Genomic DNA, 23474 nt, shown 5'->3' on the forward strand with positions numbered 1-23474 from the left:
GCTCGGCATACCAAGTTCGGAACACCGAGGCTCGGGATACCATGACTGCGACGCCATCAGTTTGAGTACAAGTAGTCGATTGGTGCCTGAAGGTTTGACCTTTAGTCTAGAAACAAAGTTTATAGACAAAGAAATAAGGTGATTCTCATCAATATATGCTTCAACCTATGCGGTTTCACGATGGCTTTAGATGCCTGGATTTAGCATCCAAAACCCCGGAGGCCGGAGCACCATAGTTTGGATCACCACAACGTAAGCACAGAATGCCCGCGACTCTCACCCTGTGTATAATTTTAAAACTGAAGTCCAAGGCGCTTTTCTTGTTATTGCTTTATTAATCTCAGCTCGTAGCTGCATGTTAGACTGATCACGAATCTCCCCGAGAACTCAGTATGTCTCACTTTCCTATACTCAATTCCGAGAAGCGGAACTCACGTTTTCGGTCCTGCAGGTCAATAGCATCAGCACGGTTATAAATGGCGCATGCGCTGTTCATATTCAAGGAACTATCAGTTGGATGGACACTTATGAGGGCCAACGCTTATGGAGTATGTGAAGGTGTCAATCGAGCTCGGAACACTGTGTATGAGCTTCTTGCCAAAACTTCTGGAATCACCCCTCGACTAGCCATCGTGATAGACACTTTTGACGAGTTCTGGAAGAGTTTGACAAGACTGGGATTCTGGGACATGTCATTGCACTTACTGAAAGAACCCATGAAATGCCACTAGAGATATGAGAACGAGAATATCGTCTTTGGAATTGACTCACCTCCCAGCTTCCCTTACTCTAGTATAATATTGTTATGCCCTTGATCTTCAGGGATCTCCATGTCCGGGGTAATTTTGGCAAAACCCGACAAGGGGCTGCACGAAGGGGACGCTGCTAGAGTTAACCCCATAAGCCACTGGCTAAGTTTAGGTATCAGATGTATGATCCTGCCCGGCGATTTTAGATATCGAGCGAACTTGGCTGGGAATTCTGTTCTCTGCGGCACGCAATTCAGCCGTCATGACTCCTTTTCATTCCCGATCCATGCATCCATCACCGGAACTCGAGCTATGCTCCATTCCCGTGATCTTGAAATCAGGTCTCGGTCTCCCGCCACCCCAAGTATCCTCGCACAATATTTCGCGTCTTCAAGTCAACCCTCTACATCCAACCCTATCTTAATGTGCTGACAAGGTGCGATAAGTGTATTGTTGATGACGTCTCTCACAAAATCTAACATTGCACAACATAGGCTGGAACCTCTACGTGAGCCATGGGAAGGACATCGCGCCTGGCTTGAATGTGCCAGAAGGTATATGACTCACGGCGACTAGAACAAATGGGCGGGCAGAATGTTTGGATGGTTTGCGTTAAATCGTGTGCTTCGAAGAACTTTAGGGAATGATACGAGAGCAAAAGGGGAGTGACAGGAAACCCTCGTTGGTGGGTTACGTTATTGACAAATATTGATTTACATAAGCTGGCGTTTTCATGTTCTAGCCCAGATCATCAAAAATATAGCTCCATTCTAGATCATAATTCTTCCAGAAGATTTAAGTCAACCCATGTGTAACTTGAGAATCCTCTGCGCTCGAAACAACGCAGCATCGAGTATTGCTAAAGCCAGACGGCACCAAAGACTGGGATGAGCAAATAGTCCCTTGGATGGAGTGAAGGGAAAGGAGGAAAAGACTCAGCTCAGGAGCAAGGACGACAACTAAGTTCGGTCTGCTGATTTAAGCTCTCGGCCACAAATACAATGGCATTTGCATCCTAGGAAAAAATAACCGCCGGCATGTAATGCAGATGAAAGCTATCTATGCCATTCCCAGACATGGCGGCCTAAACTGGAAGGCAGAAGAGAATCATTCCAAAGATCTCTGTAGCTGAGCTCATGTGTTAACAACGATGAAACGTCTCGAGAAACAAGATCAATCAGAGTTCCCATAATTGATGATTTGAGTGAGCTGTATGATCAATATCATGCATAATACTAAAGAAATCTATATATAAAGAACTGGTTTGCGATATTCTGTATTGTATTATAGACACCCTACAGCTTTCTGGCGACACTACCAACGAAGGGTAGCTGGCGGACTGGAAGAAAATGTCACAGTCCCTCGTCCCAACCAGCACGAATGATCAAGCTGGGGTGCCTTTGTCCTCACTGGCGTCATCTTCAGGTGAAATGGAGTCTTATTAGCTCCCTGAGCTTAATCTAGGGTTGCCACCCCGCACATTTCGAGATAAAAGCCAAAGTAAAATATGGATACATAATACAAGCTTTTTAAGAGGATTCCGCGATCTTCCGGTTACTATTCACAAGCTTCTGCCGTCTTATAAGCCCGAGCAAAGATAATGGAAGTCTCTATTCCAGGTTACGAAAGAAGCCGTATTCGCAATAGTTCATGAATTGTTTCGACTGAAGGGACACTCAGCAATTGACAAGAGGACGCTATTTTGACGCACTTGACCAGGATATATACACATCACCTTGATACTAGCACGAGAATTCCCTGTTACTTCTGAGACTCACCGTCGGCCAATGTCATGCCGTTTTCATGAGAGCACTGGGTCTCTCTGGCTTCCACGAAGTGTTCATTCGGCGTTTAGCATACAAAGTGAAATCTCACCAGGTCACATCCTCAATATCATCTTCATGAAGATTTATATAGTATCGCTAACGAGAGAGACGCGGAAAATAAGACTGAGGCCATGTTATTCACTAGTGAAGAAGGTTTAGTGGGATTTCCTGTTAGCGACGAACGAGATCTGGAGGACAGCTGCTTCACGGACGAAATTCCTTTCGGGCTTGAAACAAGGAAGACAGCATAAATGGGAGGGTTCTGCTACTGGATAGAAGGCGATCGTGTCGAGATTTCATTCCTTGAATTGTAGCGTCTAATTGCTCGTTCGTTGGACCTTGAGTCAACACTTTCTTGTCACGTAGACAACTAGATTACGTTCTTCCTGAGCATTGCTGATAACAATGCTTCGCATACACGACGGCTCTCCAGAACCAAGCGATATGATCCAAGAGCTCCAGCATAAAAGATTAAATAACTGAAATTTGCGAGGATGCTTTCCGGGGTTTGCCTATCGTCTATGTCATCTAGGACTGGTAAGGTATATGGCTCAATCCATCTCTGTAGTGCCTGGTAGTTTTCGAACACTTTCAGCTTGATTTTACGTTCTTATGCCAGATTGAAGAGCTGAAACTCTGTACATTCCGCTTCTTATTCGCTTCCGACTCCTGTCGTCACTGCGGAGGTCATTGACTTTGGTCTCGATCTTGTTCTAGGTTATGCTTGATCCTGTTTCGGCTCAAAGAAAATAAAATGACTATAAAATGAGGTAAAACTATGGACAGTAAGAGATATTCGTAGGTATCAATGAGTATGGGAACGACACCAGAGTGAAGAATAGCATGATCAAGAAACTCTATTCCTTTACTGCTTGCGTCAGTGGCATTGACGCCAGTATAATCACATGCATTACTACACACTTGTAGACTTATGAATTGTACGCTGCTTTGACACAAACTTAGCATTTTTTGACTTTTGTAGCTTGCCAAGGAGAGCTGAAGTGATGTGACCTGACTATAGTTTATGAACGTGCATAACGAGTTGAGATACGCGGAAGAACCTTGGGACAGTAACTTTCATTTCATGTATGCCAAATGAGTCCTTGGATGTATGGAAGTGGGATGGAGGGCTGGGAAAGCTTAGAAATATAGCCTCTTCGGGGAACAGTGGACCTGTGATCAGGTTTTTGAGGTTATGAGATATCAGCCCCAACGTGCAGAGGTAAATAACACCAATAGATAAATTATTATTGCTTCTGAAGCCTATAAGAGAACAAAAGAGCTGAGATATAATTAATGAGAAACTCGGAAAGCTTGTACAAGAGACAAGATAGTTTTCTTGATTATCTTGAGCTGAGGAAACGCGTACCTCCTACCAAGCCTGATGCTGACCAACTTGTCACTATCGCAAAGAGATCAGGTACAAATAACATATGCATGACGAGTTAGCGCTGCCAAAATCTACCTCGTGGTATTTACGGCGACAGAAAGTGGCTTTCACTGCTATTTTCGCTGAAAGCCCAACACACTCAGATTCAAGCGACCATACCAACGGGTTGGCAGGCAAGACTCCCACAATATTGCAGAAGCCATCCAACCTAGAGTTTTTTCTGTTAATATCTAAGGCCACCTACTTGACTTTTGAGATGTAAGTAGCGAGATGAGGCCCTCTCTCACCTAGAAGGATAACCGTAGTTTGCAAAAACGACGCAGATTTAACAACAAAGGTTCATAATAAAGGGGCTTGCCTTGAGATCGAAGAAGAAATTGAACGGGCAGGTGGAAGTAGTAAGGCTTTTGAACTGTCTGAAGAGATTTAATCCAGATGTCTGAAGTTATACAGATATCGATATTCATGTCGCTGTCGGCCGCGTTTGATCTTTTTGGGTGCCCGTAAGTATCGTTGGACGAGGTCAAGAGGCGACGACGACACGCATCAATCCTCTAACATTTATAGCGGCTCATACTTTCTCGCAATCTTGAACTTTTGCATGGCACACGTTTCCCAAGGTCCGGCTTCTCTCAGTCATATTGTCCTCAGCCAGTTTCCCACCCACCAAAGTACACTTTGTGCTGTAATAGATGATCTGCTCGGTGAACACTGGGCTATCTCACGCCATGAACTATGATACGACTGGGCGGAGTAACGTCACGTTCGCCAGGTACTAGCAAAAGAGAAAGTTTAGTAACTGCAGCTTTTACTCAACATAGAGTATAAGCTTGTCTTCGTTCGCTGTCAAGTCCAAGATACTGTGTTTTCCGTCATAGCAAGCGCTAGATCCCCATAGGTACATGGAGTGGCATGGGTGCGAGGTGTACCCTGTTGGCGGAGCATGATTTCGAGGAGGATAAGCACGAGTCAGAGCTATGAGTAATGCTGTTCGGATAAAATGACCGTGGTTTCAATGTTACGTACGACACTTTAAGATAGTAACATTAAGCCATGAAACCCCCTCACCCGGTCTCAGAACTCATCTGCAGAATCCTGGTTTGCAGACCCACGCCTGAGCTTGACCTCGAATTCTGAGTTTTGGCATCAGCTCGCGCTTGGTATATCTCCATGACGTCTGTGTAACAAACGAGCGCCAGTTAATTAGCTGTGAGGTGAGCCTTTATGTACTTGACAAGTATTGCAATTATGTATACCAGTTTGCTTACTCTAAGGTACCAAGATATACGCAAGGGTAGGCAATGGTTTATATATAAAGTGATTAGAAATAAAATAAAAGGTCTCTTTTAACACACTAGCTTAAGTTATCGCATAGAGATAGGATGAAGCAAACCTACGCATTGTTGGTCTGCTTGTTTTAATTTAGTTAATAATTCTTTATAGTCCCTTCCCTTTCTGAGATCAGACGGTATTCTTGCAGCTATGTGGTTGAAATCGTCAACTTGAGCACCGTTATCCAGCATGTAGTGCATAATTTCAAACAAGCCTTCATTTGCTGCTAACGCCAAGGGACTCTGATCAGTATCAAATCCAGGCCCCGAAGGATTAACGCCTTCCCGTATTAGTATTTCTACTAACTCGCAATTGCGACTTCTGATCGCTTCTCGCAATAGTCTGTAGCCATCGTCCTTCGAACCTTCTGTATTTGCTTTCGCTCCAGCTCTAATTAGAAGCTCAATAATATCAACGTCTGGTCTTAAAACGGAGAAAGCCTCCAGTAGGGCGGTCTGTTGGTGCATAAAGACACCGTCGTTCTGTGTGTCGACGTTAGCGCACCGTGAGAGTAATGGATAATTGATCTAAATGCTTACTGTCCAGTGTGGCACAGCGAATGAGGCGTTGACATCAACACCCGCGTCAAGGAGGAGCTTTATGATTTCTCTGTCGCCACGAGCACAAGGCCTCAGCAGGGCGTTAGTATTTCCCACGTTAGCCCCAGCGTCGATAAGCAACCTGCAAGCCTGGATGCCTTTCAAGCCACCCAATTCTGCTGCTATTTCCAACACACTCCGATATGAACCGGGCATGAAGTTAGGGTCCACACCTTGCTGCAAAAGATATTCTATAACTTCGATGTGGCCTTGCTCAACAGCACATCTAAGATAATGAGGAATCAATGGCTTTTCGGAGTCTTCCGTAGTGTTCAGGCCTGCTTCAAATAGCTTCTTGATGATGTCAAGACGGCCATCACACGCCGCCAAGGCGCCTAGTGGTTTAAGTACCAGCCATCCTTTCACATTCAACATGCGATGCAGAAGGGTAGCATCAGTTTCGTTCAGAATATACTTGACCAGGGTTGGGTGATATTGTTCAAACAGCTCCGTTGACATAGCGACAACATGTAAAAGTGCAAAGTGTCTGTTTTGAATAGCCCAAAGAACAAGGGCTTCATCGATAGTCCGATGGTGTTCTTCATACACTGGCGATGAACTTAGTTCATGCCCACACATCAGCATATTCTTCCATAGACTCCATGTTTGACATTGCCCCTGGTCAAAGTTGACCGAGTGTGAGAGCCAATAGGCCGAAGCATATGCAAGAAATGGATGATCAAGAAGTATGGTTTCTTGAACAGTTGCATCGGAAGCTCTTGTATACGAAGCAATAGTTGCATCAATATCAGCAGCTGGTCGCTTGTGACCGTGGATTTTCTGAGAAAGTCTCAGGAGCCTAGGCCAGCTCCACTCATTGCTGAGGGCCTTCTGGCAGATCTGATCAGGGGCTATTGGTGGCAGAGATGCTCGGACTCGGGCTAAAGTTGAATTGAAATCACTGAAGTTCAAGTATGTGACGCAAATTTCTCCGATGTGGCGGTTGGCATCTTGGATGCGAACATGGAACTTCGAAAAGACCGGGTTATCTGATGCGGTGAGAAAGAATTGCTGAACGCAGGCATGGATAGCGTGAACTGTCTTGGTCTCATAGTCAATTTCAACGAGACCTTGGAACCAAGTGTCGATAAAATGAATTCCATTCACATATCGATTTCGAATAGTGTACTCTTGAAGTGGACTTATCAGACAGCATTCCTCGAGTTGGGACAGCGACAGAGGCTGCTTCGCTGCCACTATCCACGGAAGAAGTGCTTGAACGATGCTATCTTTCTCGTCAGAGATTATTCGATCTAGAATCCGGTTAAAGATATCCGTTAGGTTTCTTGGTATATTTTTTAAAGCGATTCCTTCGCGGATCCTTTCGTTGCTTGGCTGGCTGCAGAGGTGTCTAAGGATCAGAGTTACCCAGAGAATCCTAGAACTAGATCAGTTCCTGCCAGTATTAGCGAGATCTTGGAAACATACATGCCGTCAGCGTGCTGTGTGAGAGTGTTCTTAATCTCGGTTATGAGTGTCTGATCGGTGACTAGTAGCTCTTCAGTATCAACACACTTTTGCACAGCTTGATCAACTAGTTGGGCCATGCCATCTCGGGCAAGAGAGCAATTCATAGAAACTTCCTCTAGGTTGGCAGAGACTCCCTTAAAGATAGAAGTCGCATGATCCCGGCTGGTGGTAAACAACCTGGCGTTAGCGCCATTATCAAGCATTGATGTCAACATCTCGATGGCTATTTGGCGTTCTTCTTTTTGACACTCATCTAGACCATCCAGTACAACCCATGACGGTGGACCTTTTCTTGATAGCAGACGGGTCAAGAGCCGAGAAAGTTCCGATGAGACATCTTCCTGGGATTTTTGTATGGTCTCCAAAGCCTGCTTAGTATCACCTGAAACATCCTGGATGGTGATCAACTGCCTAGCTAGAGCTCGTAGAATAGTTTCAGCTCTCATAGACTCTGAGTCGTCAAATCGTGAGAAAAAGAATGTTACACGGCTTTGAGCGCTAGGTCGGTGAGTCAAAAGGTAGTCGATTACACTCGCACTACGGTCGTTAGTGGCAACTCAAGTTCGCGTGTACATACTTACGAGATGATTGACTTTCCCGATCCCACTACGGAATGTTAGAGAGACTAGACCAATAGGAACAAGTAAGACTTACTTTTCCCAGAACACCAGAGTAAACCTGGGGTAGTCCCATTGACCCAGCGTTTAAACTCGCCTGTATCGAAGATCCATTCTGCTGATTTGGGGTATCGCTTCTGACGGGCTTGTTTCAGAGGTTTGATGTAATCATAAGTAGACAAGGAGTCCAGAAGCTTTTGATTGCTTTCTCCTTTTATGTGTTGAGTAAGTAAGTTTCTCTTTTCAAGATGGATACTCACTTTCTGATTCCTGGCTTCTGATAATCTGCAGCCTGTCAAAATCATGGCGCGTGCGGGACATGAAGCGACTTAGCGACCGCCTGGACTGGTCGGCTTGTTCATTCTCTATCCTTTGGAGCTCATTATTCCGATGCTGAGACTGATCTGCTGCAAGTCTAATCTCTTTGTTGACATTCTTACTGTCATCGCGGAGCTTCTGTAAATCAGACTCGAAGGCCTGCTGAAATGACTGCCAGAACGAGGGGTTAAGTGGATTGAGTGGCGAAGTCCACCCACGCGAGCTTTTCGGTATTGCAATGACGTGTCGACAGCACTGGATGATGGAGGCGTTGAAAGTGCACAAGGCATCCTGTAGGCGTTCTGAAGCGGGGAAAAGAGCCTGATATTGCTCGAACCTAGGACAAATCTTGCCGAGTTCCATACATAACTCAACGAAGGCTTCATAATAAGATGCAGCGTTGAGCATGATCTGGTGATGATTAATTATGATGGTATTGCAGGTGTTCAGTCGCATACTTACCGTCATGGTCATCTTCACACTTCCCCAAACAAGAGCTGCAATAGTAGGGTTCGATGAGACAAAGGTATCTATAATAGCCGTAAAACTGTGCACTGCTTGAAGTAGTGGAAATAGACGGCTGGCGATACTTTTGCCCTTCTTGTTTTGTCGTCGAAGGTCTAACTCCGCCGTGAACACAAGAACCGCATCTGTTTCCGGTACAGATCGGATACAGTCGAACTCGGCAAGCTGCTCAGGCGTAAGAACGGTCCGGAATGAATCGATGGCATTTTGCAGGATCTGATCCCCTCTTTTAGGTATGGAGGACGTAGCCGCTTGTGAGGATAGTGTGAGGTCCATCGTGTCTCTATGGTTGAGGACAGTTTGGGATGAGTAAGAGGGGTTGAAAGACTGTCAGACTTGCTTTTCATCTGCATTGCGGAGAATGTGAGGGCTGAAGCTGCTGATGGAGGGTCGGAAGAAATTATTCCGAAGGGAGGCCTGCAGGTAAGAGCATTTTTGTTGAGGACAGCTGAATGACCCGATGTCACCAAACGCACCATAACATCAAAGTGAGCACCAGATAAAGAGATAGAAAGATGGCAACTAACAATTAGTATATAGATAATTTGGAGTAATTTCAATCACCGGTAAGATTTGGTTGTTGGTCATTCTGTAGGAAGTAAACAAAATGCTCGAGATACGCTGAGAGCACCGACGTCAGCGAAAATATCAGCCTGACGAAAGGAGACCAAGATGACTTTGGATTGAGCAGACGAGAACATTCATGATCAGATGATAGATAAGAGTCCAATTTGAATCTCAGGTTGTGTTTGAGTGATGGTAGAGAAAGAGTAGCATAAGATCTATCGCCGATATCTATAACTGACGTGTTGCCATATGGCGAATGTCCAGTATCTGAGTTAGGTGGTGGTTTTTCGCTGGAGCAATAACTTAAGTTAATCGTTGGAGCAATTGAAGTGTAGGTAGGTAACTTCCAGTGTCGCAGGAGCAATGAAATTTGCCAGAGGAGCAGTGCAGATACAGGGTGTCATGCTCTAACCTAGCCTGATCTGGAATGGGAAGCGAAGCGGGGTGAATCTGGGTCCAACGGGTTCAGCCGTCTGCAGGGGTCCGTAGTGGAGATATGCAGCATTGCACAACAGCAAAGCGAAAGTTATGCAGTGAGATTATGAATTGTTTAGCTCTCCTCTCGCTGCACTTCTGGACGAGCCTAGCGAAAAGAGGCTCAACTCCAACTCCAACACCTTAACTAACGATAAAAACTAAAATATCACTCACAAATTCAGCCTTCTCGCGCCAGTCTTCAATAGAGAAGTGATGCACACATCAATTGTGTGATCAAGTTGGAAGGGAAAAAGCACTATATGAAATTAAAATGGCACCACGTAACCTACCCTACATGCTAGGGAAAAGTTCACTCTTGTTCTTCCGAACCAGCGACCTGGCCAAAGGTAGGATTGAGCGCCTAACAATGTAGCAGAGATGAGGGAAGGTTCTTATGGTCGGGTTGAGAGGTCAGGAAATCATGGCCATTGAGTACAACGGACAGATTCGGTGGAGATTGACTGAGGTGAGATGTCACGACATTTTTATTCTCAGATGAATGTTGTATCACAAATGAGAAACGAAAAAATGGAAAAGAATTTCCAACAAGTTACTATGGCTACTATTGTTTATAGAACTTGATTAAATGTGCTCCCAAGAGGGCAGGGCCTGTCGCGCTGCTCGGACAAAATGCTGCAGTGGCTGCCGGAGAGCGCTCGTGGCTTGGGCAACTCAGTGTAAGCGAGTTGGACGTAACTCCAACGGTCAAGGACTTTGCAGAGATATCAAGTCGATGCGAAAATCTTTGCAAGGCTCGTACCCCGACAAACATGCAAAGCATAGGATACGTACTATTTGCGAGATAAGTTGAATGGCCTACCTGGCTATTACGGACAATTTATCTTCTAGCGCCGAGTTTGCTTTTGGCAATAGAGGCTATGTGAGGCCCTCTCTTATCTTTGGCAAAAGGTGTTGGTGCTCGGCGAGGCATCTTGCCTCAATGAATCAAATCCAAAGCATTCATGTCGTGCTTAGTGCTCCCGAAATGGCCGGTGTTTGCTTGGTAAGGTGAGAATAATAGCAAACGGGCCCTCTGCCGCAATGGAACTCTCTCACTCAGCAAGAACATCCGCCTCTCAAGTGACTACTCCCTCCCATGATATTCTTCGCCAACTACTTGCTCAAGTCTACACAGTGTCACTACCATTATCCTCAGTCTACCGGCGTCAGGTACAGCGCCATAATCTTGGACGCCACTATCATCTGCGTCTACAATATCGCATCTGACCAAAAGTTCTCAATGTATCCGCTATATCTCTAGCCAACTATACCGGCGTCTGCAGTAGGCGCCTCTGTCACAACTCGGCTCTTGGCCAGCCTACAGATTCTTACCCCATTTCCTTCAGAACTCTATAGACCCTCGACAAGTGCATCAAATCGGCAAATGTCGAGTTCGAGATAATCTGCTTAGCTCGCTTCATGCCTAAGAAAATCCAGATGCTATCAATCCAATCCAAAGCGTCGGATGCCGCGTATGTACCAGAAAAGTAGGTGTCTAGTAAAATAGTTGCGAAGCTTGTGTAATGTTATATGGACGGTTTGTCAGGCATGGGGCCAAGAAACCCGTGATTGCAGTAGCCAAGAAGATCCAAGAAAGTCCGGAAACATGTTTGCTGTCTACATGTGTAGGGTAGACTGACCTAGAATTTGGCGATCGTATCAGAATGTAGCCAAGGAATCTAGATCTCAATACAGAAGATAAGCAGATCGCTCGCTGGAAGTTAGGCAACGATGCCCATCTCTGAGTATGGAGGAAACAAAGCAAGTGGCCGATTTCAGCCCGATGACAGTTCCTAGCGACCTATTCTCTAGTTCGACTTTATTTAGACCTTTCCGACGGTGATGGCCTCTGGAGACGAACAAAGGTGCATGGAGTTGACTTGATCTAGCGATAGAAGCCCTTCCCCCGAAACAATCTACGCCTCTTGGGACATTCACTGCCTGCACGAGGTCCCAAGGTGAAGGGCCAGGCGTTTGGCACTACTAGCTACAAGACGATAGATGTGTTTGCTTGCCTGATATCCTGCACCCTTTCTTAGTAACCGCCTCTGCTACAACAAGTCGTCTTGCTCTTCATGTGGCTCTGTATATAGCAACTCCTGATGACGTGTGAAACCTGGGATCAGATCCGAGATTAGACTGAGGAATCAAGATCCTCTACGGTGGCATGTCGCGAAGAGTTTGTTCATGGCACTTTGTGACCTCGATCATATTCTCCGTTCCGACACAGCACTTGCCAGCTCGCCAGTCAAAAGCTGATACACGTGAACACTCCGTGCACTGCGGTATTCTATTTGACGTTATAACTGACAACTGTATCTCCAGGCCGTATTTGGGGGTCGTATTGCCCCTAACATTCCTTCTCGGTTCTGGAAATGGTCCTCGTGATGTCAGTATACCTGTAATCTTCCATCTCGCCGTGCAGAGTTCATCCCCGGTAAGCACTTTAAGCCACAGGCGCAAGTCCCGCTGCAATCTTCTTTGTTACTCGACCTGACTTCTTAGTCATACAGACCAGCTATTCTACTTTCAAGACCATTTGCATAACCGTGGCGCTCATTTCTGCCGTGCTGTTGTTACACGAATAAGGTCAAGTCACAGCGCAGACGGATCGTAAACTTGGGCCTGGCGCTGGGCGAGGCCGATAGAATCAACCTGAAACAGTCCCGCGCGGATATTAAGAAGTACTGGGATGGTGAACGCTCTGGGATTTTTAAAACGTATATTTGCCTGTTGAGTTTGTGCGGGATTTAGACGGTGTACTGATGCCGCCTGCTTGATATAGATGATACCTTGTAGGGACCGAGGATCAGTCTTGTAGTAAGAGACATTTTTCGACATAGAATGTAGGGAGAGGAACACCCCCGAGGAAAATTCGAGGCTTCTTAGAACAGCTCGGCCTGAGTGCCGAGGACGCGTTTTCCGCAGCCAGCAATTCCTGGGTAAAGAAAGTGTATCCAATGCCAGGCATAATATGGTAACGAGTGGATATATTTATACTCTGAAGTATCTGCCGCTACACTTGCATGATTTGTCTCTGCACAAGTCAATGTGTCCCATTCGCCTTTGATACTAGTATATTTGGGATGGGCTTTCTCATGCAAAGCAAACCGCTATCCTAGCTGAAGTATTCCCGGCTTATGATGGCTTAGAGTGATTGACCCGCCAGTGGCAGACGGCTGAACGTTGCAATCCCACCGAGCTTTGCAGCTGGTTTGGAGTAGGCCCTCGATCATCACAGATTGTACCCCAAGGCTATCAAGACTGAGAATTCGTGACGTATGAATGAAGAAGCCGGGGCAGTTTCTCTTGGTGGGGGAAGCTGGTCAAGGATGATTGCCTTGGGGGATGGACGGCGTGCTTGGAGGGAAATGCAGTGGGAAATAAGGAGGAGTAGTACGAGGTGGTGTTGTAAAAATATCTGGAGCAGTACGTGAAAGGCAGTCATAGAAGGCCGGTCTACAGGCTTGGCTTTGATTGCGATTGTTCCTGTGGTGCTCTTTCATCACATGGTGTATCCAGATACCGAAAGAACTTCTGGACAGCTGCGAGCCAACAATGGCACTTAGCTGCGGCGCCCCGTGCTAGCTGATCTTGGACAAATTACTAGAGCGCAGAGTTGCAGAGCAGGCGAGGCGTTAATATTAGCACGGGACTACAGTTCTATGAACTGCCGATCAGGCTGGAGTCCGAGACCAAGCGTGGAGCATGAGATGTAGTATTCGAATTGGAGATCGGCACGTGCTTTGCGCGAGTTATGCCTAAAGATGATATGCTGGAAGAGAAGAAGTATATTGGTCAAACCTAGAGTAGTGGTGTAAGGTTTGGATGTAACAGTTATCTAAAATACTGATAGACTTAGATATGCTAGAGTACCGTTAATGCTGGTAGGTTTTATTGTAAGTTTGGTCGGAATGTAAAAGCTGTGTTAATATATATATTCTTTTTATTATAGCGAACTTGCTCTTATGTTGGAGCCGAATTGGTATCTGTCTCTTTGTATGGCTAATAATAAACTCCGTAATGTGGATTTTCGACCTCTGGGGCTGACTACAGATGAACAAAGACTGATGTCTTAAAGTATCCTATTAAAGTGAAGATGCAGATTTTAGGAACTAGCTTATAAGCTTGCCTTTTTCATTCGATATTTGGAAATCCGATTCACGGGATCTGGGGAGAAATTCTTCGATATGCAACTGGCCATAAGGACTGTTTTTTTTAAAGCCAGTTACTACCTCAAATGGCAAGGGCACGGAAGAAAGCTTGTAGATGTATTAGGGAGCTAGGGAGCTGTGACAATAAAATTATCGATCAGCAGAGCACAGGTTGTAAATAGGGAATGCTTTGCCTCAGTTTATTTAACAATTTCTACTGCCAGAGCCGTGAGAAAATTATATAGATACTCCGAAATGCAGACTTGTGAGATCCAGGATCATGTTTTCAGAAGGCTCTTGGATTCTGGGTATCAGATGCCTGATCGCGGAAATCAAGATATCTGGATATGTCCAAGCCCTTGTGAAGATCAAGTCAGTTACAGTCTGATCAAACCCTGAGAAGACCGTTTATGGGATCGATAGAGATCATAGCAATGCTGACGACAGACGGTCTTTACAAGTGGAAATCAACTCCAATTTGAGTATATGACTTCAGGCTGCTCAAGACCATGCTGGGTAAGTGTTTCTGTCGGTAAGACTACTGGGGCCAATGTAGAGTAGACGAAGTCAAGTTGGCCTAGATATTTAATTCTATTAAGCTATAATTGCCAACCTGCTTATTTGTATTTCAAGTAATTAAGGCTCCAAGTTATTAATTCATTAACATAATAGAGTTGTTAGACCTAGAAATTCTTAATTAATAGATAAAATATATATTGGTTAAGATAGGAAGGCAAAGTCAACAGCTTTTGGTCAATCGCGAACCAGCGCTTTTCTTAACCCCCACGATTAGGGAGATTTTGTGTTGGCAAATTCAAGGTCTCTTAAAGATTAGACTCTCATCCTTATGTTCACTGCACGTAATTAACTGGATCTTGCACCTGAGATGACGTGCCAGAACAAACTTCGCAGCCCAGGAGTAAAATTGAGAATAATAATGATCTCTTTACTTAGATTCTATACCTAGAAACGAAGGCACCAACCTCTCTTGTCTTTTCAGTAGTCGAGACGTAACATGACTGGCAAACAGCCTTTAGCGAATTAACGGTCTGTTGACTGTGAAGATTGTTGATCAGCCTCTCGCGAGTATGTCTCAAAAATAGAACCTTGCCCGCTAGCAATTCCCAGTCAACCAAGAACCCTATTTCATTTTACAGTGCTCCTAAAGGCACCTCCCTTGATGAGGTCATCCGTGCGCTTACGCAGCGTGTGGAGGCATCGATAGCAGAACCTAATTAGTTCCTCTATATTGTTAGCCACCGCACAATGGCAATAAGTAGATCCCAACCATAAACAAGTTCCACAGCTTAGAGGTTTTTTTATCTTGAGCAACTGTTCGAAAAACAAGATATCGTGCAGAAACAAGTCCACCTAGTCCCCATATTATCGCAGAGCTAATAGGTGGCGCGCCAACGTAAGCTGGGCAGACAATCGACCAGATGGTCATAAAGAAAGCAATCGAGAAGCGTCCCAAATTGTCACCAACAACCAGCGGTACGGTCTTGCGGTTGCGTGAGGCGTCACCCTCCTGATCATGCATGTCCATTGCGTGAATGGTGGTGAAGACAATGCCAGAAACAATGGCCTCCCAGGCTAGTAGCGACGTACTGGGTGAATGGATACCACGGCTACCAAGTACGACTTGAAGAGCGCCAGTGTTGAAGCATCTATATCCAAAGGAATTGAGAAGATGGCGAGATAAAAGACCCTCAGCCCCCTGGAAATCATTATACCAGACTCCCAGCACTACTAAGGACAAGCACGGTTCAAGTCCACCAATGTAATAGCTGGTGATGATGGCCAGAGCATAAAGAACGACCACAAGGTTCCGAGCTTGATGAGGCGTCATTCGCTTGGAAGGCATAGTTCTCCATGGCTTGTTGATTTGATCTTCAGCAATCGAGCCCGGGTGTCTCTGATTATCGATAGTAAAGGGCAACAAGTTGATCCACAGCCACAAGAGAGCCAAAGGCGCTCGGGGGATAAGGTCGGCCAGAGCAGCGTCTTGCATGCCAAATTTCGATAGCGCTGGAGAGGTACCCAGGGCAAATAGAATACTAGGACCGATAATGGTCTTGAGATCGTTGAATGTAAATAGCCAGATAGAATAGGCATGATATACAACCAGCTGAAGTAGCGGCCACAGATGGAGGCTAATCTCTTGGCGTTGGATGATTCTGTCTTTCACATATTGCCCTTGTCGTAGGGTGCTCCATTTGATTTGTGGCGGAATAGTAAGAGTTTCTTGTTGAGAAGAGAACATGGTTTTGGTGTAGTAACACAAGATTCGTGGAACAGCTAGATTTGGCGATTAGAGAGCCTTGTGCTTAATATCTAAAAAGATTGGCCAAAATTATCTCTTTAGGTAGACAGACGATCTATTTTTAATATTTAAATTCTAACCCGTAGATGCTTGCTGGCATTTGCCAATATATATACACTGTTTATATGACATAAACTTACCATATAGAAAAATGATGTAGATGAAAGTTCATATGGAAAGTTATGACGTAAAGGGCGAGTGGCTCGACATGTTGATCCTTGAGAATGTGATTGCTAAGTGACAAAGCAGAGGATTCCAACAGGTTGACTGAAGGAGGTCAAAGTGAAGCCTGGCCTGTAGCACACCTGCCCAAAGTGCTCCTGCAGACCCCACCCCACTCACGAAATACAGGGCACACTCACTTTGGTCTGACGCAATCTGAAACATCTGACTACGGCACGGGAAATAGTGCAATCTTGGGTGAGCGTAGTTGATTCATTTGAGGCCCTCAACTTCTCGCCACTTGGGGAGATAGATCTTGACATCTCAGCAAAAATAACACATTAGCCTTTTCCCTATTAGGCAGAATAGGTTCTATTTTCCGCTTATCCAAGTATCAACTCTCAATAAATAAACCACTTCATAGATGTTTTAATTAAACATAAAAATCACAATAAAAACCACATTATGTCTCGTTGAACAGAACTGAAGGAGCGTGGCGACGCCCTATCTTACTGGGGCGCAACTTCAGAGCGCAGCATGCGTCATTGAGCCCGCATCACGGTCGCCCCAGAGACATTTCCATGCGTTGTTTCCATTGCTAGTGCGAAGTTGTCGCATGTACTCTCCACTGCGCAAGATATGGTGCCGTGAATTCTGTGGGCCCCACGGACGGCAGCTGGGCCCCTGTCGTGCCTGCCGCCCGCGGCGGTTCCATAGTGGGAAAAGATAATGCACATGAGTGGGGTTTCATAACTGAATCGATCAATAGATGTTCGATTGACGCATAGCTTCTCTCTCAACTGCTGACGCAGGTTGCGTGCCCTCAACGTCAACGGTACTATTTTCTCTTATTCGAAGGCGATGGATCAGCATAACTAACCTTCTATTGAGAAAAAGCCGGAGGAATGACGACGTGCCAGCGCCCTCCACTCACTCGCATTGTCGGCTAGCCTTGACCCTGATCCCAGTTTGTACTTGACGTGGGGTACAACAGGCAGGTTTCAGCATATCTCTGAAGTACATTACTTACTGACAGTCAATAGCTCTCTAGGCCTCATCGCCAAAGCTTAAATGTTCACCTTATATATCCAGTGTATGCTTTTCCCTGCTTAACTACAGTTTAGAGTATGTAAGGCTGCCACGCCAGCTAGGAGCGCATGGTGAATCTTGCAATAACTATATGCTGTGTTACCCTCTTAACAACTGTGCGAGGCTACTTATTTGAGAATCTGTGTGGGGTTTATGTATTATCTCAGACTATAGATGCTGTTTTGTAGAGATATTACGAGAGATCCCTCGATGGCGATAAACGTTTCTAGCGTTTTAGTTACTAATAATATAGAGAGTAATTTTTATTGTATTAATAAAATAAAGAGACGCACAGGATGGCTGTGCTCTCTGTCAAGTTCTTAAGCGCAAGATTAAGGAGACCAACGCGCCACCTCTTGAAGCCCGAAGCTACATAAGAATTAATGCTGTGCCGGGTGTACAGAACTGCTCCGATTGTTGAAGATATTGGAATAGTCAGCTGATGAAGGAATCCAAGACGACTCCCTAAAGTTGAAAATCCAGCCAGGACTCCCCGTATTGCTGCAATCAGGTAACCCGAATCACTTCAAGCTCATTAACAGGTGGCTTCGACTTTGTGACCAAGGCAAATGCGGTCCTATGCATGGATGTTGTCCCTGGTCCAATGTTGCTTTGCCGACCCGGGTCATTGATGTGGGAGAAAGCAGGAATGGCCCCGACACCGTGTGCCTCATCCCATCAAAAAGATATTGACACATAATGGGGGACAAGGGGCACTCCACGTTGCTCTGTCCCATTCCTGGGGCGAGCCACCGAAAGACCAGATACCCGGATGGTGCACTACGTGCAGCAATGAGATGAAGCGGTCGAGTAGATTCCCTATTGAACAATTGCCGGCGACATTTCAAGATGCAAATAGTGTCACTCAAGAGATTGGTAAGTGATACCTCTGGATTGACTCACTTTGTATCTTTCAAGGCGACCAGAAGAATTGGGAAACCGAAGCGAAGAAGATGGAAACAGTCTTCAAGATTGGAGAACCGAAAGGATACTACTGCATTGGTGCGGTCCGAAAACATTATTTGCCTACGCAGATTAAGGAGATTAGACTAGCGATTTATGAACATCTATTCCCCGGGCAAACATAAGGGTGAAGACCCCGCCTGCATCATCTTGGCAGCTTCTCGATGCCAAGTCGTACGCCAGGTGTCATCTGATCATCATACTTTGCGTGCCCAAGGCCGATGAATTTGCATCTAAAGATCTCATTGAAATGAAACGGCAGGGAAGACTCTGACATAAGTGGAGGAAGGCAGAGCTGCGGTACTCCTCACATATTAGTAGCGCCAGGTATCTCTAGGTTTTTCTCATATCCATATCCTCTTTTAAGCCTTTTGTAGTCTAGAAAAGCCAATGACAAAGTAACCGACAGCCCAGGAGGGCAATCGCCGTCTCACCCCACAGACAGGTAGGCAGGCCACGTGATGGAGCAGATATTTCCGTTTTGACCTCGTATATCGATACAAATGACGCGGCTTGCCTGTTTCTGATCGCCTCTTTAGCTCCCGATGCCCACGCCACAGCCTGCTCGTACAATTACTACACTAACACTTGACATGTGATAGACAGAAGTAGCCTATGCTGGCTAATCCTCGTCGTCGAAACTGACAGGACTGAGGCTCTTGAGGTAAAGGAAAATGACTTTATAGTTCGAATTTTACTTATTTGCATATTGGTCAGGCCTAGAGTAGTGATAAAAGGTTTAGATATAACAGTTATTTAAGATACTGATAGACTTAAGATATACTAGAGTATAATAAATACTAACTAATACTGCTATAAGTTTAGTTAAAATGTAAGAGCTATGCCGTTATATATATCCTTCTTGTTATAGTAAACTTGCTCTTTTGTAGGAGCCAAATTGGCATCCGTTTCTTTATATAGGTACTCTAAGGTCCAGTCTCTGTCTCCCTCTCATCGTTCTTAGCTCCTTGACCCGGCCGCTTTTGTTTAGGATCTGATACTATTTCCCCCTGCTTGGGTAACTGATAATATTGCTTGTCGGGTACCACATCCTTGGAACAAGATATCTGCTGACCCTATGGGTAAAGCTGAAGAGGCAGATTGTGGGCCAGCCTTAAATATCGAAACCGGAAAAGGGGCAGCTTGAGGGCGATAAAGCAATGGAGGAATCAAGGAATAGGGCAATAGTCCTGGCGCCAGGTGAGTGATAATATCCCAGGCCGTGCTGGCAGAGCTCTCAGTTAGATGGGCCACATTGGGCGTTGAGGTATGATGTAGTATCGAGAGAGTCGGCGGCTATAGATGAGCTTCTTGTGTGAGCCTTTAAGCAGGCATAATTGGCGATGAGGAAAGAATGGCGGAGCAGGGGGGAAAGCCATGCAGCTTTGTAGCGCCTCGAACGGGAGCGAACCATTGCTAGGGAGAGACCTGGCGATCTAGGTCAAGTAGCAGCAACAGACCTCAGGTTTGAACCTTTCTGACGAGTAACTCGACGACGACCTGCAAAGTCGAGACTTGACAGCGGGCTCGGTCCATGGGAACGGCTTGAAAAGATGCGTTGGGGCTGGGCATACTTCGACACCAGTTTTGGGCCGGGCAATCTTCCACTTTGACGATCAAGTAGGAAGGCATCGGTGCGATGGGGAGGTCTGGACCAAATGAGAGAAGCTTGGGTCTCGGCGTGAGCTCAGCTGTACTCAGTCAACAGGTCTGACTCTTTTATGTTGTTCCTGCTAGCGACCCGACTTGTAGCGGTTCCAGAGGTGGGGGGGAAAAGAGCGCGGAACTCTTATAACGTAGGGCAAGGATATAGGACTCGACATTCATCATATATTTCAGCGGCGCGGTCTTAGCTGATCGAATCATAAAGAGCGCTACATGTGGCTATTTCTTTGGTCTCTTGCGGTTTGCGCGGATCTGGCGGCTATTATACGTTTTTGGTCGTGTCGTATCGTTGGGAATATTTATAGATGCCTATGATTGCTTTGTGGACGAAGTTCGTGAAAGTAGACAGGGCAGTATCGGCGATGTGGATTGGGCGGCATGACCCTATAAAGATTAGCAAACAATGTACAGGGGTGAAAGAAAGCGGCGATAGCGCTTCTAATAACGCCATCTAATAGAGGTGCCTAGATAGACTGACTTACATAAATACTGCCTGCGCTTTATCCTTGACGTTCGTCTGGGGGATGGCAGTGTCTTAACAGGTCCTCAGTACGCGATAATACGTAAGTTAACTGAGCCATGATCGCAATCTGCTCGTAGGCACTCGAAGCGGTTAGGGATGTGTGTGTCGAGTATTGGCAAGAGCCGTCTATTAGATATGGAGATTCCCAATTAATAAATGCAACGCGTGTGGCCAAGACTGGAGAGTAAAGTCAAGGCTGTTGGTCAATCGCGAGCCAGCGCCTGTCAGCTCTTCTCGCAGCCAGACCTCGTTCCTTAGCGAATTGCCTACAGCAGAAAAAGCCAACCAAGATTCTAGGCAATACCTTAGTTTTTAGTTGCGAATGATAACAACAGCCGAAACTGGTACAAAATAAAAGGTTTTACCAGCCTTAGTCATTAGGCAAACAATCAAAATAGTTTTGTTTCATTACAAGTTAATTGTCTCTTGAGGGCAGCAATATAGTCGCCCCTCGTCCTGCGATGCATGCACGCCTCTAGATACATACAGGCGCATCGAGAACGACCTGTCTCAGTGCACATAACCATTAGGCTTGATATCTGATGCAGCCCTATTATCAGACTGCACGATGAACTCAAGAGAGCTAGAGCCGAATGAGAATTGGAGCCCTGAGCTTTTGAGAGCCGATCACATCTCAGACCTAATGCGTAGCACTCTCTTCCATGACTGGTTTTAGAGAAGATTTTGAGGCTCGTTCAGTTGTGGCTGGCTGGACTCTTGTCAGCTTGGTGCCATGCTTCCGTCAAAAGACGGAGATGTAGGTAAACTCCACTGTATGTCTTTGGATAAGGCAGCAGGTATGAGGAAAAGAAAAGAAAAAGAGGGGGCGGGGGCTTGGTCAGTTGATCAACGGAGTCGAGAAGGAGGAATGAGCTAGGCATACTACTACTGTTCGAACCGCATATAAAGGAAGGCAGACTGAGGCGAAGTAAGCTGAAAAACTGCCTATTTAATAGAAATAGATTTAGTTTATTAGTTACTAAATGACGCAAAGGATGTCATTAGGCCACATAATATTGAAACTGCCAATAACGCCACAATTCGTAATAGTGGCTGCCTAGGGAGCCGCACTTCGCGCCTTTTAGCTCCCCTGTCTCATAATGCAACTGACTGGCTGAGTCAACGCAACGCATCGACAGTGGATACTCAACATGGCTTATACAGTCGTTGTATGTTATCCAAGAAGAAGCACTTTCATGCATCAACAATCACTCCAATCTATCATTATCCGTCAACCATCAGCACATCTCATGATGTCTTGAGTCGCATTGCCTGGCAGACTATGGAATCTGATGTGGCTTGGCTTTTTCAGCTCTCTATGATTGTGGTGGGCTGAAAGTGGATAGCTAAGTGAAAAAACTATTGGAACTTTATCAATGTATTGCATACTATATTTCTTTCCCTTGTAAATTCTCCTTACCTCAATGCCACTCCATAGTACATCTCAGGAGTGGAGGCTGACTGAATCTATTGGGACATGCATTAGTCCAGGCCAAGACTTTATACCATAAATAGATAGTGGCGATCTTAGGCATTATGCCTGATCCGGCTGCATCCCTTGCTGCTTTTATTTTCCTTCTGGATTATAGGAGGAAACAGCTCGTGCCAACAAGGCTGCAATATACACAAATAATAGAAGAGGACGGGAAAATAAACGTATTCTTAATACGCTCTTGCTAATCCCAATAATAAGTTATAAGTAGTTGTAATTGCCTGAATCCCCAATCCTTGACCAATCACATATCCCACCATACATGCATTAACAGTTCTTTGGCTTTCTTTCTGCCCGAGCATCGCGCGGAGCGGGGTTGTGAGACATGCAAGATTATTGTAAGATACTCAATTGTCAGGCCAGTCAAGCACGGCTGTTCTCGAGGTATCCGGTATCAGCTATCAGTTATGACAGAATCCAATTCTAAGCGTAAAGAGTAAGTAGTTGGATTGGCGGCACAAGCTGTTATCCCTGCATCCCCTTACAGCATTGAGTTATCTGATTCTGAATCGGCTCACCTTGGCATAGATTCTTTAGTGATATATATGAAAACCAAATGTCGCACCAAGCGGCACGCTCATAATACCCTACCTAGCAAAATAAGCCTAGACATCTAATCGTGCTTTACTGAAGTTTTAGTTTTCGATACCGAAGTCAGCGAGCTGCTCCCATACGGTGATACAACGTACACTTGATATATCTATAGACCGTAAGACTGTGGTCGAGAGTAGAATGTAGTTCTATAAGAGTAATAATGGTGAGGGTGAGGAAACACGATGGATCTGGCTCGGTTGTGTTTATTCTTACATTTATTATGCAAGTACCTGTGACATATAAGTGGCGTAACCGCTGATATCGTAACGGCCTAATTTATCCCTTGGAAATTACAACTATTACTAGTAAGTTCTTGGTATTCCGTAATAAGACGGAGATGCTTAGGCTGGGCTTAAGAATACGAAGTAAAATAATACAGTGGCGTATGCAAGGGGTATGATACTTGATTATTATATAAGTACATATTAAATTATTGAATTATGCACTATATTACTAAATTATAAATACCAAGTTGCCGACACTAAAGACGAAGCCATCTTATCTTAATCTCTATCTATCTACTACCATGAACCGTTTCCTTATTACTTATACTACTTTACTTACTATAGCCCAGGCTCAACTTTCATATGAAGCTCCAGCCTGTGCTATTCCATGCATTGATCGTTACCTTACTTCCAC

At 45.3% G+C, this 23474-nt stretch overlaps 2 protein-coding genes across 2 annotated transcripts; both read right to left on the reverse strand.

The window, feature by feature from the left end:
* Window positions 1–5824: 5824 nt before the first annotated feature.
* FPRO_15884 (uncharacterized protein) lies at window positions 5825–9102 on the reverse strand (the record flags this gene model as incomplete). The annotated part of the gene is made up of 6 exons (XM_031224802.1): window positions 5825–7274; window positions 7325–7903; window positions 7948–7972; window positions 8021–8194; window positions 8244–8712; window positions 8764–9102. The coding sequence occupies 6 exons, from the start codon at window positions 9100–9102 to the stop codon at window positions 5825–5827; spliced, it is 3036 nt and encodes a 1011-aa protein (XP_031090025.1).
* Window positions 9103–15276: 6174 nt separating this feature from the next.
* Window positions 15277–16287, reverse strand: FPRO_15885 (uncharacterized protein; the record flags this gene model as incomplete). Its single annotated transcript, XM_031224804.1, has 1 exon — window positions 15277–16287. The coding sequence occupies one exon, from the start codon at window positions 16285–16287 to the stop codon at window positions 15277–15279; it is 1011 nt and encodes a 336-aa protein (XP_031090026.1).
* Between the last annotated feature and the right edge of the window lie 7187 nt (window positions 16288–23474).

This window comes from Fusarium proliferatum (genome assembly GCF_900067095.1).
Source record: "Fusarium proliferatum ET1 genome assembly, contig: FPRO_scaffold017, whole genome shotgun sequence".
NCBI lineage: Eukaryota > Fungi > Ascomycota > Sordariomycetes > Hypocreales > Nectriaceae > Fusarium > Fusarium proliferatum.